The sequence below is a fragment of the Trichosurus vulpecula genome, chromosome 7, assembly GCF_011100635.1.
Source record: "Trichosurus vulpecula isolate mTriVul1 chromosome 7, mTriVul1.pri, whole genome shotgun sequence".
NCBI lineage: Eukaryota > Metazoa > Chordata > Mammalia > Diprotodontia > Phalangeridae > Trichosurus > Trichosurus vulpecula.
The window spans coordinates 14,799,979-14,815,589 of record NC_050579.1 but is presented as its reverse complement, the minus strand read 5'-3'; the positions used below and the strand labels follow the sequence as shown (position 1 = coordinate 14,815,589).

Here is a 15,611-nt window from a genome sequence, read left to right as displayed (position 1 = left end):
TGAGGTGATGGGCCCTTCTGCCACGAATCTACCCCAAACCCAGCAAGTGACTGGTCCAAAATCACAGCCGGGACGGGAACTGGGAATCCAAAGCCAAGAGCTCTGTTCCTACCCCCAGTCCCAAAGCGCAGCCAGGTCTTCGGCCAGCGCCACCGACCAGCTCTTTACAACGGGGGAGGGAACTCTGGCCAAGGAACGTCTACTAGGAGGTGAACACTTGGACTCTTGGTCTCCTACAGTCAATATACCTAAGCCTTGACCTCCACTCTTGAGATACAAATCCCCATCTTACAGATGAGAAAACTGATGCTCAGAAAAAGTACCAATGGCCATCTGATGAACAGCAGGCAGTCAGGTCTCCAACCCAGTTTTTGAGAACAATCAGGCCAGCGGGACCATCCTTGCAGGAGCCAGGCCATAGCTAACTTCTCCCTCTCCTCCAGCAACTGTGACTCCCTCATGCCCAATGTTAGAATTCCTTCTTAAAGCCAAACCCCTTGTCCCAGCTGCTTTCCTCAGGTATATGGCACCATCTTCTGTCTCAGAATTGCTTTAAGGACTCTGTGAAGGCTAACCCGTTTCCAGGCCCTCCATGGCCTTCTGCAAATTTTCCTCAGCTCCAGTGGGCCACTCACTTGTCCAACTAAATCCTGCCCTTTCCTGGCTCGGTCCTTCTGTTCCTGCAGTCCCCTCCCCCGCACTTGGAGGCTTCCTCTGCTGGAAGCCCGCCCTCTTTCTGAATGCCTTTAACACTCATCAATCCCCTTCCTCTGCCATTTACTTGCTGCTGTATGGCCTGGCTGGTCATTTGTGTTCTTGTCTTATCCTGCCCTACCAGCCTCCGGGAGGGTAGACCCAACCCTATTTTTCCTTTGTGCTCCTCACAGGGGCTGCCGGAAGCAGAGGGGCTTAGAAAGGATGGAACAGCCAACATTTATTTGTTTCCTGGTTGTGAGAGGCAGGAGAGGCCTCTCCTTAGAACCCCACAGCTGGCTGCTTCGGGAGCCGAGCCATGCTAACCCATCACCCCCCTGACTGGACACTGCCCGACGAGGCCCAGCAGGCTGTAACAATGGCAGTACAAGGTGTCTCACACAGGACCACCTGGCAAGAAAGCCACAAGTGTCACTTCCTCTGTCTGGCCCTGCCCAGGCTTCGAGCCCGCTCCGGGGTTGGAAAGAGGCTTCTCGCCAGGCCCACAGCCAGCCCCATCACCACCCCCTTGCTCCCCCTGGTGGCTCTGCTACCCAGGGGGGCTGCCTCCATACCCCACACCTCAAGAGCCAGTTAAGGCAGAGCAGGGCAGAAACAAAACATACTTTTTTTCAAATTGTCAATACAAGCAGCAGAGGGCCCCCAGTCACTCACTGCCATCCCCCAAGGGAGGTCAGGCGAGCAAAGGTGAGCCTGTGGTCTTCAGAAAAACATCCTCCTGGGGCTGAGATGCTCTGACACAGAGCCAACCCCCGGACTTGGGAACTTTGTCCTTGGGCAGATGTTTCTTCCTTGCAGGCTGTCACCTCTTCCCTATGCCCTAGACCCCGTTGCTGATAGGGGCCCTGGGGCTTCTGACTGGGAGGGAAGTACCCTGAATCCCAGCCCACAGGGTGGCAGCTCATGTCTGGGCTTCCTCATCCACACATGCCCTTTCCCACATGCACGGGGCAGCCCCAGCAGAGCCTCAGGCTCGTTCATCTTCCGAAGACTCCTCTTCTGCCTCCTTGAGCCACTGGATGAAATTCTGTAGCTGTGGAAAGCAGAGCAATGGGCTTCTGGAAGAAGGGGTGCAACACTGTCCTTGGTCCCAACCCTGAGGATTCCCCAAGCCTTGGCCTGGCTCCCCACTGGGGCCCAACTTACCCGCTGGTTCTTTCGGAGTTGTTTGCCCCTGTCAGGCACGTCCCTCTGATGGAACCACTGTAGAATGGTCTCCTCAGCCAAGATGTCCAGCTCATAGAATGTCATCAGCACCTGTGGAGGGCCACAGGATTGCAGCAAGCTCAGTGGGCCCAGCCTCACTCTGGCTGCATAGGACCTTGAGGCTCACGTGGAGGCTTGTGTTTGGCATCTAGAGCACCTCACCTGGCCCCTGGCTGCCTTTCCAGCCTTCCTCCACAGTCCCCCATCTGCAGGCCGCTCCCACCCACCTCCACCTTTTCCAAGACCGGCTCCCCTGGAGACTTGGTTCAGAGATCACTCCCAAGGCAAGAGGCCCCCCTGGCCCCTCCAAGTTGCTAGTACCTGTCTCCATCTACTCTCTGTGCATTCTGGGTATCATATCTGTACATGTGCATATTGTCTTCCCCACTCAAATGGAAGCTTCGGGGCAGAGGCCATTTTTACCTGTCCTTATGTCCCAGCTAGAGCAGTACCTGATGCCCTTTCCTCTTAGGCTCCCACTGTCCCAACTGTGGCCTCCTAAGAGGACAGTTGTGGGAAGGCCTCCAGCTGGCTTGGGAGCCACTCTGTAGCTGAGGGAAGGAAGCAGGCCTGCCCTCTCCAGGCTCAGCCTACGGACCTCAGTGGGCCTTCACAAGGACCTAACAACATTCTCTGCAGCAAAGACAGAAGTGTGTATGGATGTGTGTGAGGTGAGTGTGTGTGTGTGTGTGTGTGTGTCAGTCACAGACATAGACAGACAGAGGCAGCTTCTACAGCACTAGACTCGGGTCTCTCTGTGCCCCAAGGCCTTCCAAAACCTCCTTCCCTCAAGGCCGGCCCTGCCCTGCCGAGGCCCAGGGCTCCAACCTTGGCTAGGGAGGTAACCAGGCTTTCGTGTTCCAGGAAGAAGTCCTCGATGGCCGTCAGGGCCTGCAGATGGTCACTTGTGCGTTTGATGTAGTTCTTCAACACAGGGCTCCAGGCCCGGAGCAGCTGGGGAGGAAGGTGCATCATGTCAGGGAGGCTCGGCCTGGCCCGGGGGGCCCCAGCCTGGTCACCCCAGCCTGGCCCTGGAGCCCGGTGGCTTTCCGTGGCCCGTGATCTCAACACTGACTTGCCTCGGGGAATCCTACTGAATGGAGGTGTCCCTTCCAGCCCCCTTTGTTCTGGAGGTTCTGTCGGGTCCCCTCTGAGCTATTCACCCCAAGGACTCTGCTCTCCCCCCGCCACCTCATCCCAGCCCACACTGGACCCTGAGCTCAATGCTGAGGGGGAAGGAGAAATGAGTTTTCCTGAAAAGAATGGAAGGTGAACAGGAGATGCTGTGCCCTCCCAGCACCCCCAGACCAGGCTGATGAGGACTGCCTGCCTCTCCCCAGTCTGACACTCCTCTGTCTGGCTCAGCCTAGAGAAGGGGTTCTGCTCACAGGTAATAGGAGGCCAAAGTAGCAGTTGGGGTCCAGCTGGGAGTTGAGCTGCTCCAGGGGGAACTCCAGGACCACTTGGCTGAGCACCTGCATCACTTCCTTGAGACTGATGTTGTAAGCATACCTGCCAGGGAGAGCAAGTTGGGGAGGCTACAAGCGGGTCTGTCAGCCCCCCAGAAACGACAGGCCTTCTCAGGATGGGAGAGGCCTAGAAGCAAGTGGCCTAGGAGATTGGACAGAGCTGCCTCCACTGCCTCTCAGCTCCAGCAGGCCCAGGGCTCTGCCCACTAATTGACCCCTTTCCCCACCAGACTCCAGAGATTCTCTTGCCCTCTGACCCAGGATGCTGAGGAGAGAGGGGACCTTTCTAAGAAGACTCTGCTCCTTGGGAAGGGCTGCTCCCAGCTGTCCCTCCTGGCCCCCTCACAGCTACTGCCTGGCCAACCCTAATCCTCCTCAAATGACCTTTGGTCTCCTCTGCTTCCATGTTCTCCCCCAGAAGCCTCTATGGCCTCCAAGGCCCTTCTAGCTCCAGGCCCAGAATTCTCTCAGAGCTCTGGAGGGATACTGTACAGGTTCATTTTTGTATCCTGGGGGTTCCTCAAACACACTAGAAGCTTAATAAAGACTTGTTCAACTAAACTGCTGCAATGCCTTGCCAGGGAGGGGCACATCCTCAGGCTGCCTGGGACCAACGATGCCAGCCTGGTTTCCAGAGGCTCCACCAATTCCACTCCAATCTAGAACCCTCTTCATATCCCTGGCTCCTGGGGCAGGGTTTGGCACTTTGGGCATGGGTGAAGCCCAGGGCTTCCCTCCCCCACTGGCCAACATTCCACAGCTGGGGTGTCGAGTGTGTAGACACTAGGCCTCTCTGCCTTCACGCCATGTGTTCCAACAGTGACTGCATCTGCTCAAACCACTCCCAAGCCCCAAACCCCTCAGTCGACCCTTCTCTCTTCTTACTTCAGGGAGTTAATTTCCAGGACCAGGTTGTCACAGGAGATGTTCTCCTCTTGGCCCCGCTGTAGTGTCCCTGCCACTTCATTCTGAAACACTGAAACCAAAAACAAGGACTGAGCCTCCGAGAGGCGGCATTCAAGGCCCATACACCTCACACAAGATCCATCCCTCAGCCCCCTGTAATAGTCCAAAGTGAAAGACAGGGGAGGGACAGACTCACAAAGTGTTACAGAGGGGAACCTGATGCCAAAATCTGCCTAGAGGAGAAAAAAGGGCAACATGGATCTCCTGGGGGCGGCTGGGTCTGGACCTAAGGAAGGAGGTCTGGCCAGAGATGAAGTGGTCACTGAAGTGAGTGAGATTGCTAAGGGAGAGCACAGAGAAGGAGGGCCAGGAGGCCCTTCAGGGAACAGTTTGAGAAAACGCTAAGCATTCTGGGAAGAACACAAGGAAGTGTCTCGAGGAGGCCCAGAAGAGAGGGAGGGCACTGCAGCCAAGTGTTCAAGAAGCTGGACACAGAACAGAAGGAGAGATGGTGCAAGGAAGGGTCCAAGCATTTCCTCAACAAAGGGTGAGTACAAAGACACAGGGGAAGGACCACTGCAGCAAAAAGGTTGTGGAGGCGGCCAGACAGAAAATAGGGTGGAGGGCACAGCCTTATAAAGGGACAAGGAGGCTGCTTCTGGAACAGGAAGGATGGAGAGGGAAGTGTGGAACGCTACTGCCCAGGAGCCCAAGGAATGGAAGTGCCATCATCTCCTATAAATCCGGGAGGGCGGCCAGGGCCAGATGCTGCTTGGCAGTGAGAGGCCCGCTGAGGCTGTGAACCTCAGCAGAAGGAGAAGAAAGCCCAGTCACTGGCGGTTTTCTCTACTGACTCACAGCAGCCCTGGGGGGAATGGAGAATTCTGCTGGGGGTGGGGGATTCTAACAGGCCAGTGGCTGCCCTAGCATTCATGGTGGAGTCCAGGGGCTGGGAGGCATCAGAGGCCAAGGGGGACTACCAAGGACTGAAGTGCTCGGGAGGCCTCATGAGAATGGAGAGGGGAAGCCAGGAGGTTACAGGTGGAGAAGGTCAGTTCAAAGCTAGAATTCCAAGTAGCGATGATTCTAATGTGTGACTACAGGATGGCTGGGAAGGGGAGGACAAAAAGGCTGCTGGGGCCCAGACCTTGAGCTTTCAGAGGGAGACTATGGAGCTTTTCTCCTGTGGGTGATGGTGGGGGGCAGCAATGAGAGGGAGCTATGAGCAAGTGCCTATGCCCCTAGAAAGGTGGCTACTACTACTGGTGGCCAGGACAGTGAGAAGGCCCATATGGCCTGCCTGGGCCTCCAAAGATGAGAAGGCGGATGAGTGTGGAGGCCCACACAGCGTGGATGTGGCAGCAAAGGGCATCCTGCCTGCCGGGGGAATGGCTCCAAGGGCTGTGGAAGAGCCTTCGGAGATCCCTGGGCTCAGCTTAAATCGAGATCAGAGGACTGGCTGAAAAGTTCTAGAACAAGGACAACAGTCTGGCTCGCACCACTGGAGTTCTAAACTGCCGTGGAATGGGTTAGGGGAGGACAGACTGTACAGCAGAAGGGCTCAGGAGGATGGGGAGAAGGCCAGGGCAAGCAGCAGCAGCTGCTCATACACAGGGTCAAGACCAGCTGAATGTGCAGAACGCGGTGGGCACCTGTATGCAGAAGGTAGCACAGTGGGCAGCACTGGGGCATCTCAGCCTGCTGCTGGTCCTCACGACTCCTCAGGCCCCACTGTGATGCCAGGGCAGGGCCATGGGCTCCAGGGCCTCCATCCTTCCACGGACGGCTCACCACAGCTTTCTCCCCTTTACGGCCAGCTCCACCACTTTGGGACTTCCCTGGACCTTCCCATCAGCCCCTGGGCTGGGCACCTCCCCTCTTCTGCTTCCAATTGTGCTGTTTTCCCCCCATTTGACTATCAGCATCTTGAAGGCAGGGACTATCTTTTTGGGCTTTGTATTTGTATCTCTAGCACTTAGCCCAGCGCCTGACAGTTGAATGACCCGTCTGTCCCAGTAAAACAGGAGCTAGTCCCGGGCCCAGCCTGCCTCCCTCTGCTGCTCACCTTTAATGTCATCCAGCTGTGGGGAGCCTGCTCGGCTGTCCAGCTCCTGGGAGCCCAGACTCTGCTCACTGTCACTTTCGCTTTCTTCAGCCTCGTTGATTGTGAGTCCTGGAAATGGGGGGGGAGAGGGGTGTTGTACTGAAGTGGGGGGAGGGAGGGATCTAGCTGCCCAGCAAGGAAAGACTCAGAAGAGCTGGGTTCCAATCCCACCTCTGGCCCAGGCAAATCCTTTAACTGTGAGCCTCAGTTTACACTCATGCAGTAACAACTGTTGCAGTGCCCAGCCCAGAATGCGAGGCCTCACCCCACAGACTCTGCCGCAGCTCCTCCTCTTCATCGTCTTCTTCCTCCTTGGGGCGTGTGCCCGCCGCTCTCCAGAGGTAGCCCTGTCCTGCAGTACCCACATCAGACGGGTTATAACCTGAAAAAGGCCCTGCCTGTCAGAGGGGACATGGGGCGGCCATACCCCACGGCCGAGAAGCCAGCTTGGCAGCTCCCTCACCTGTCGACTTCACTCTCTCTTTTCTGTCTGCTCCAGAGTCGTCGCTGAACTGGCCGTCATCGTCGTCCTCCTCCTCATCGGGAGGGTGCAGAGAGATGACTGAGCCCTCAGGCAGCTCAAGGTCTGGGCCCACCACCACCTAGACAGGAGAGGTGGGTCAGGCCCAGGCCCATGGGCTGAGGGTCTGGGCCAGGGGTGGGGAACCTGCAGCCTCGAGGCCTTAATAAAAAGTTGTTCTGTAAAGGCTGGACTCAGTCAAAGGGCCACACCTGAGGACCTAGAGGGCCACGTGTGACCTCAAGGCCACAGGTTCCCCAGCCCTGGCCTGGTCTGGGCAGAAGTTGCTCATTTCCCCTACAGATTCAGAGCAGACTGGGGGCACATTTCACTGGGTCTGGGGATCAGGAATGCACCTTTCCGATAGGTTGGCCACTCCCCAATCTAGGCAGGAAGTAAGACCTCACCTGGGAAGTAAGGACACAGCGTGGCTTCAGAGTGACCCGTTCCTTGACCTCAGAATGATCGCACAGGAGAGACTGATGAATCTGTGCCCCACTGGCCACCCGAACGCCTTGCCACAAGTAGGCCCGGTCCAGTAAGACGTTGTCACCTAGCTCAGAATTGGAAGGATTTCTGGTCACATGAAGGTCTTATTCTAAACCAGAATTCCTCCTCACAAATGGCAAGGCTGGGAAGGGAGCCAACCAACTCCTAACTGGCCCTGGCCACCCTTCCAACCCACTCCAACTCAGTAAGTACTCAAGTAGGGGTGGCTAGGTGGTGCAGTGAGTAGAGCACTGGCCCTGGAGTCAAGAGGACCTGAGGTCAAATCTGGCCTCAGATACTTGACACACACACTAGCTGTGCAACCTTGGGCAAGTCACTTAACCCCAATTGCCCTGCCTTTCCCCCCTCCTACTCAAGTAGCCAAACCACCCTCCTTCCCTCACAGTTCGACAAGGTTTTTTGCCCACCCCTCAACTTCCCTGTCCTGTCAGGTACAAAGAATTCAAATTCTTAGACAAATAGGCTCCACCTGAGACTGAGGACAAGGTCTCCCTAGGTGCAAACGCTGGACAGAGGCCCAAGAAATGTAAGCATATAAAAAAGCCGAGGGGCAGCCAAGTCTATGGACCTTCCTTAGTGCCCCCTTGAGATGGAGGGGAGACACACATGCTCCCAAAGAGTATGTCGGTGGAGAGCAAGTTGTAACAGGTAGGGCCCAGCAAGCTGGAGGGGCTGGCAGGACAGGGCCACTGATAGACTCTATCCCTGCTACCTGAGGGACCCTGAGAAGAGGAATTAGAGCTGGAAGGAACCTCAGAGATTATCTAAGAGAGGAAACTGAGGCCCAGCAAAGAGAAGCAACCTAACATCCATCCTAAAGGGGGCAGCTGACTGGCACAAGGGGATTCAAAGGCAGGACCTCTTTCCACTAGATGACACTGTCTAGGCCCAATCATGCACCATCCACTAAGGGGTGCACAGCCTGAGGCTTGCACGCACCAAAGGAATGCCCACCAGGATGACACTGCTGTGCCTGTCATCACCCCAGGGCATACCCTCTGCCCCTCAGGATCATGCCCAGAAGAGATGATTATGCTGTGATGATGACCTGCCAGGTGATGAGGATTAGAGTGCAAGGTCCCAGGGAGTCTGGAAGGCCACATGACCTGAGGGGACCTGTCCCTCCTGCGGCTGCCCCACCAGACTCACCGATGTGGCAGCCAGGGCCAATGACACTGTTCCTGATGGAGCAGTTGCTGCCGATGACTGTGCCGGCACCCAGGAGCACGTTCTCCTCCAGGACGCTGCCATGGCCCAGGCTCACCTCTGGCCCCCGGTAGATGTTATGTCGGGAATGAGTACAGCTCTGGGCCGGGCTGTCGGTAAAGTTCATCTCTGGGGTGAGGGGATAGACCCAGCGGCGAACGATGTCAGCACACACTGCCTCATACATGCGCAGGTTGGAAACACGGGCTCCATACTCTCGGGTTGTGACATGCATGTGAATATGGTTTCCCAGGACCTAGGTGACCAGTCAGGTGAGCAGCATCAGACAGCAGCCTACGATCCACCCTGGAGCTGATGCTTCCTCCACCCCTTTCTCTGACTGCTCTTTGGGCTTTCATGCCTCTTCCCTATTCCCTCTCTCCCCAAGAGTAGCCATAAGCAGAGTAACCCTTTCCCTCCTTTACCTCCTCATTCACCAACAGGCCTCGCACAAAGTCATCCCGGGTTTGGTAGTCAAAGTTGTCAGTGAAGAGTTCAGCCACCTGTCAAGGAGGAGGGCCGGGAGAGGCACTGCTCACTTACCTCAGCTGGTGGGATGGGAGCAGCCTGCAGCTGCCCTCAGGCACCACAGCTGGAGAAGGCTTAGGGGAAGCCTCCGGAACTGCTAAGGGCTTCAAGTATGAGGAGCAGCAGCAGCCCATCGGGGCAGCAGCAGGGAAAAGACAGAGAAGCAGGTGAGCAGAGGGCTCACCTGAGGGGAGCAGATGCTGATGTGACAGTCCAACAAGTCGTAGCGAATGTCCACTCCTTCTCCACTACCCTGGAACAGGCTCTGTGGGAGAGAAGCAGCAGGAAAGGGTCTCGTGCCTGGTGCCTCCAGCCAAGGCAGGCTGACAGGCCGGCACGCCCGTCTGGCCCAGCTTCTCCCCCTTCCCACTCCAGGGGCTTGAGATGGCCACGCACCAGGGGAAAAGAGAAACGCCGGAGCCCATGAGTCTTCTGGTAGTGGAGAACCCGGTGGGTGGCGCTGTCCATGGCCACCACGATGTTGTCCTCGGGACATCGGGTCGGGTGGCTGGGGGAGGACTCCTTGAAGATCATTGTCATCACAGACACATTCTTCTCTCGTTTCCTCCGCAATCTGTAGAAGTGAGGGGAGAAGGCTGCAGCCCTGCAGACCCAGGCCCTGCCCCCTGGCATGCCCTCCTTAGCCAGTCTCCTGCTCACACCTGTGCTCCTCCAGGGCATGGGTGATGTTAATATTAGAGATGACATCCCCATAGACGAGCAGGAAGTCCGAGCGCACCAAGGCTTTGGCATCCACATCTCGGAGCACATCCCCCAGGGAACGGTACGTCTCTGAGGTCACGATGCGAACCACGTTGGGTGACGTTGGCAGGCACCACTTGGATTTCCTAGGGAGAAGAGAAGGGAATGAGACCAGTGGCAAAGGCGGCATGCATCTCTGTGCTTCTCGCTCCTCACTCCTCATCCCGTGTAACAAGAATCCAATCCTACGGACATTTAGCAACCAATTACTGTTTGCAAGGCACTGGGGATATGGAGATGAAACACAATCTAGTCCCTGCCCTCAGGAATCTAATGGGGGTCGTGGGGAGCCAACATGGAGAATGGGATGAAGCCAAAAGAGAGATCCAAAATACTCCAAGCAAATCTAAGGAGGGAGGTGTCACTTAGGACTGAGCATAAAGAAAGCTCCCGGAAGATGAGGCGCCTGACTTAGGCCACGAGGAAAGGAAGGATGTGATAGCCTACATCAAAGAAGAACGTTTCAGGCCTGAGTGGAGGCCTGGGCAAACGTATGGATTTGAGAGAGGACAGAAACACCAAGTAGTACAGTAGAGGCTGGAAAACAGACTAAAGGAAGAGAAAGGGTGGGAAATAGAGCTTGACTGTAGAGGGCCTTCAAGGCCAGGGGGAGGAGGCTGAATGTTACCCTTTAAACAGAGAATCACTTAAGGCCCTAGAACAGGGAAGATGCGGTGGCCAGACCCATGACACTTGGCCGGCACAGAGAGAGCAGACGGGCCTGGAGAGAGAGCAGAGAGGAGCCTGGGACAGTAGCAGGTGAGAGGTGATGGCTGCCCAAGCACGGAGGGGGCAGGAGAGGATGACGTGAAGCTGGCATTGGCCAAATGTGGGCCCCTGAATGGTCAACTTGGCAGGGAAGTGTGTATCCTCTGCCCAACTATGACACCTTTATCAATGACTTAGACAAAGCCACAGGTGGCTGAGTCATCCCACATGTAGAAGACACAAAGCCAGCAGGGAGGGCAGCTGTCATGGTAGATGCCAAAGGCTGAATCCCCAATGAGCCTGGCTGGCGAGAATGCTGGGTCATGTCGAATTACTCAAACTGAACAGAGCTAAACAGTCCCATCCAAGCAGGAGGAGGAGGTGTGGCCAAGCACAGATGACAATATTTGGGGGCTACTCAGGCTGTAAGAAGTGTGATGGAGTGACCCAGGAGGGTGAGCCACCCTGGGCTCTGCTTCGAGGACTAGGGAGGGACAGCCTCGGCCCACAGCAGACCACTGCTGGGCACCATGTCTAGGAAGAACACCGAGAAGGTGGAGTGTACGGGAGGGCAGCCTCAGAAGGTGCTGGGGATGGTTCACCAAGAACAGCCCCAGGGCAGGCTGTCATGTGAAAGAGGGAGAAGTCTGGGTCTGAATCCCAGCCCAGCTACCTGTCACCTCGGGCAAGTCACTGAGCATCTCTAGGCCTCCTCTCCTGTTCTACCATGTGTGGGCTCTTAGAGCTCAGAATCAAAGATGACCTGACAAGCTTTCAGCCAGCCCGGTGCCTGAGAAGAGCCCTTCTCAGTGGTTTTCCCAGCTCCCACCCACTTGGTGGAGCGTCCCCAACTTCAAAGAATTCTGCAGATTCTAATTATGACTTCCAGCTTCCTGGGTGTCACCAGCTTTCTTTTATAGGCTGGACAGAGAACAACACTCCTATCCTGCCCTGCGTGCCATGGCCCCTGAGGCCACAGGGCAGAGAGAGGGGGCTAAGAGCAATCTCTCGGCCAAAGGCAGGGGCCCACGGTCTGATGGGGAAAGTGCCGGAGCTAGACTTCAGAGATCAGATTTTACATTCCACCTCTAATATTAGCTGTGACTTCTCAGAATCTCAGCCTCTTCATCTGTTAAATGGTGATGACACAGGGTGTCACAGGGTGCTGTATATGCATACACGTCCCTTCTCCTCTCCCTGTGCTCTAAGTATCCAGGGACCTGCCCTTTCCCAAGGGACGAGAGAGGGAATGCAGGGAAAAGAAAGGCAAGGAGGTGGTCACTGGCAGACCAGCAGCTCTGGGGGAGCCACCAAGACAGCCTCTGGGGCTCAGCACTCCTGTAGAGAAGGGCTCTGGGCTCTGCTCTCCTCTGCCAGCTGCAGCCGTCCTCAGGGGTCAGGAATGGACAGCCCTTTTCCTCACAACCTGCAGCTGTACTGCTCAGGAGCTGCGAGGTGAAGGAAGGGGAGGACATGGTGACAAAGGACAGAGAAGGGCCAGGGCCTTACTTTATGTGCTCTTTGATCTGGGGGGCCTTCCAGCAGCAGAAGACAAATGTTTCCTGCACCCCTGTGGCAGTCAGAAACTCCAGAGTGTAGTCGATCAGGGCCACATTGGCCAAGGGCAGGAGGGCCTGGGGAGGGGAGAAGAGAAAGCCTTAGTTGGGGTGGGTGGCCTGTGAATACCCGCCTCCTCTCCTCAGCTTTCACTAAGGCTTCCAGCCCCATGAAAAGACCCGGAGCTGAATGCTAGCTTCCTGTGGGGAGGCCAGAACAAAGCAGCCACTCGTTCAGAGGCATCTGGGACCTTCTCTCTCTATTCTGTTTCCTGAAACTCCGCAGACCAACTCCTGACTGAGCAGGCAGGGAAGATGGGACCGCATCATCTTCCAACATGCCCTCCAGGCCAGAGGACCATCCACAGGCCCAACCACCTCGGGGCAGTGGGAGGAGGGGAGAGGGCATCCTCCCTTGCTCTTTTGACATGATCTCTTAGACAAAAGCAGAGCCTAGGGCCTCAGCCCTGTCAAGCCTCCTTCCTTGTCCTCGATTACCAGAACATCCCCAAGAGGCACGGTGGTGCAGTGAGCAGAGATGGCATCCAGGAAGTCATTCCCAGGTTAATGCCCAGCCTCTGCCCAAGCTGGCAGCCCAAGATTTCTCCAGCTACATGAAACAACTGCAGTGCTGGGCATTCCTGGATTCCAGTTCAAATCCCAGCCTCATGCCTGACTTACTACCCATTTGGCCCTGAGCAGCACTGCACACTGTGGTGAGACTCAGTTTCCCCATCCACAGAAGGAGGGGGTTGGACCAGGGGGCTGTCCATGACCTCTCCACCTCTCTCTGTAATCTATCATCATAGATCCAGACCAGAACAGACTAAAACAAACCCATTAAATGCTATGAAAGCTAACGTAGGAGCTGGGGCAGGGGCAGGGGGCTTCGGTCGCCTGCAGGTGCTAAGGGCCAACCAGCCCCGGGTGCTGGCCCTGGCACATTTCCCAACCGTCCAGCAGAAGGACTGAGGGGGTCAGAAATGGGCCTTTAACAGAGGGCTCTGGCAGCTGGGCCTCAGAAGCCAAGGTCAATTTAACCCCCTTACCGACGGGAACAGACAATTCCTACATCTGTTTAGAATTACACCTATTTCTCCTACAGCAGAATAAGACTTTGTTTTCCTTCACCTTACAAGGGTGGGGAACCTGCAGCCTCAAGGTCATGTGTGGCCCTCTAGGTCCTCAAGTGTGGCCCTTTGATAGAATCCACATTTCACAGAACAAATCCCCTTAAAGGATTTATTCTGTAAAACTTGGGACTCATTCAAAAGGCCGCACCCAAGGACTTAGAGAGCCATATGTGGCCTCAAGGCCGCAGGTTCCCCACCCCTGCAAAAGTTTCCCCTTGCTGATGAATAGAGAAGCATGGATAAATTTACAGTAACTGACAAAAAATGAAGTCAGCAGAGCCAGCAAAATCTACCCAATGACTTCAACAACATAATGGAAAGAACGAAGCTGATCCCAGAGTTTTGAAATGATGATAAGCAAGGACGGCCCTGAGGAAGAGACAGAAGACCCCTCCTCCTCTGGCCGTGGTGAGGAACACCGAATGCAGCAGCAGATTCTTTCCACACCGAAGCTGGTTTCGCTGAACTTTTTTATTCTATAACTGACGGCTCTCTGGCAAGGGACAGACACAGCTGGACATGATATAAAAGAGATGTCAATCATAAAAAGCCACTGGGCCTTGTCCTCCTGGGTTAGCTCCTGATTCCCTCCTCCTTCACCCTGGGGTCTCCAGACTCGACTTTCCACACTAGAACATGTTCGCAGGGGGCCCTCTAGGACTCCCCAGGTTTCTCATTTGTACAATAATTCCTGGCCACCTCCGCGGTCCTGCTTTGTAAACTGGTCGGCATCATAAAAAGGTGAACCATCATTGTGCTAAAAGCCCAACTTCCTCATTTGGATGGGGGGGAGGAGAGGGCCAGGGGCTGTCTTCAGATTGTTCCAAATCTCTCCCACCCCCAGACTTTCCAAGTGTCCCCAAGGCCGGAGGTCCTTCAGGTAAGGGAATCGGTCCTAGCCACCTGCTGTCAGGAGCCTGTACCTCTCGGTCGGTGTAACCCTAGGAGCAGGTATGGGGGCAGGGAGTGCCGGCTTGAGGGGAGAGCAGGGTGCAGACCTGGTCAGCGTGTGGCCCGGCTGGGGCTCTTCTGCGGATGTGTGCGCATGGTGTCTGTGTATACAGTGTGGAGGAGGTCAAAGTGCCGCTTGCTCCTAAGTCCGCCCCCACCTTCCCTGGCCAGGGACGCTCATGAACATATGTCCCGAAATACCATATGGAACTACCAGGAGCACTCCCCTCCCCCTTTCACCTGACGCTTGGTGCCCCCCTCAATCTCTGGGGGTCCTGCAGGACGGGGCTGCCTCGCTCTGTTCCCCACTGCCCAGGGGAGGGCTGCTTCCCAGCACTTTACTGCCGGGTCACCCCACTCTCTCAGCTCCTACATGCCCCACCCCTTTAAGATCCCCGGTCTCCCACCAATGCATTCTAAAAGTCCCCTGCTCCCACCTCTATGCACTCCAGTTTTCCTCACTGTGTTCTCTGCTCGCCGGGTCCCTGCTCTGCGCTCCCCAGATCTCCCCCGCCCTGTGCTCTCGGGGTCCCCTCCCTCTGCACTCCCGGGCCCCCCCTTGCGCTCACCAGATCTCCCCGACTCTGCGCTGCCAGGTTCCCCCCACCTCTGCGCTCCCCAGGTCTCCCCCGCTCTGCGCTCCCCAGGTCTCCCCCGCTCTGCGCTCCCCAGGTCTTCCCCGCTCTGCGATCTCCGCGGTCGCCTCACTCCCTCCCCAGCGCTCACCCGGGGCCGGTCCTTGGAGATGGGAAAGAAGCGGCGGTTGAAGCTGTCCGCTACCAGCACGGCCTGCAGGGGAGGCGGCGCCTCCTCCTCGGCTCCCCGGCCCGCCGACCCGCCGCCGCCCGGTCCGCCGCCACCGCCGCCCCGCTTGCCTCCCCGGGAGGCTGCCGCCGTAGCCGCCATCTTCGCCAACTGTTGCCGCTTCCGCGAGACCGGTCGCTTCCACCGCAACCCAGAAGGGACAAAAAAGAGCCGAGAGGACGAGCGCGCAGCGATACCGAAGGCCGAGCGCGTGTGCTAGCGAGTGGGAACGGGGGATCAGGGAGAGAGGAGCAGTCAGCGAGGCGCATGCGTACTCCGGCCAGGCTGACAGGCTGGCCTGCCTCCCAGAGAAGGGTGGGGCGGGGCTACGGGCCGTAATCCCTACAAGGAAAAGCTGAAGTGCGCATGCGCACTGCTGGACTGGCCTTGCGGATGGGTCCGAAATAGCATTCTGGGGATTGTAGTCCTTTGACGTTCACCCACTTGCCGAGAAGACTGGGCGTGGACAACCCTGGAGGAGAGAGTGAGGCTAGAGGCTTTGCGCAACTCCGCCTCCCTTTGACGCATGAACGT

At 56.6% G+C, this 15,611-nt stretch overlaps 1 protein-coding gene across 1 annotated transcript; it reads right to left on the bottom strand.

Moving 5' to 3' along the window:
• Positions 1–919: 919 nt before the first annotated feature.
• EIF2B5 (eukaryotic translation initiation factor 2B subunit epsilon) lies at positions 920–15,305 on the bottom strand. Its single transcript, XM_036769115.1, has 16 exons — positions 15,000–15,305; positions 12,143–12,267; positions 9,826–10,011; positions 9,560–9,737; positions 9,348–9,428; positions 9,061–9,138; positions 8,579–8,891; positions 7,327–7,472; positions 6,863–7,001; positions 6,665–6,781; positions 6,361–6,468; positions 4,275–4,365; positions 3,309–3,432; positions 2,749–2,874; positions 1,861–1,971; positions 920–1,747 (listed from the first exon to the last, which is right to left on the bottom strand). The coding sequence occupies exons 1-16, from the start codon at positions 15,177–15,179 to the stop codon at positions 1,682–1,684; spliced, it is 2,169 nt and encodes a 722-aa protein (XP_036625010.1). The 5' UTR covers positions 15,180–15,305; the 3' UTR covers positions 920–1,681.
• Between the last annotated feature and the right edge of the window lie 306 nt (positions 15,306–15,611).

Excerpts from the sequence above, each read along its gene's own strand:
- EIF2B5 (XM_036769115.1), bottom strand. The coding sequence starts at position 15,179 with ATGGCGGCTACGGCGGCAGCCTCCCGGGGAGGCAAGCGGGGCGGCGGT. Across the intron at positions 10,012-12,142 it reads CAGATCAAAGAGCACATAAA|GAAATCCAAGTGGTGCCTGC; the intron begins GTAAGGCCCTGG and ends TCTTCTCCCTAG. Across the intron at positions 1,748-1,860 it reads AACTCCGAAAGAACCAGCGG|CTACAGAATTTCATCCAGTG; the intron begins GTAAGTTGGGCC and ends TGCTTTCCACAG.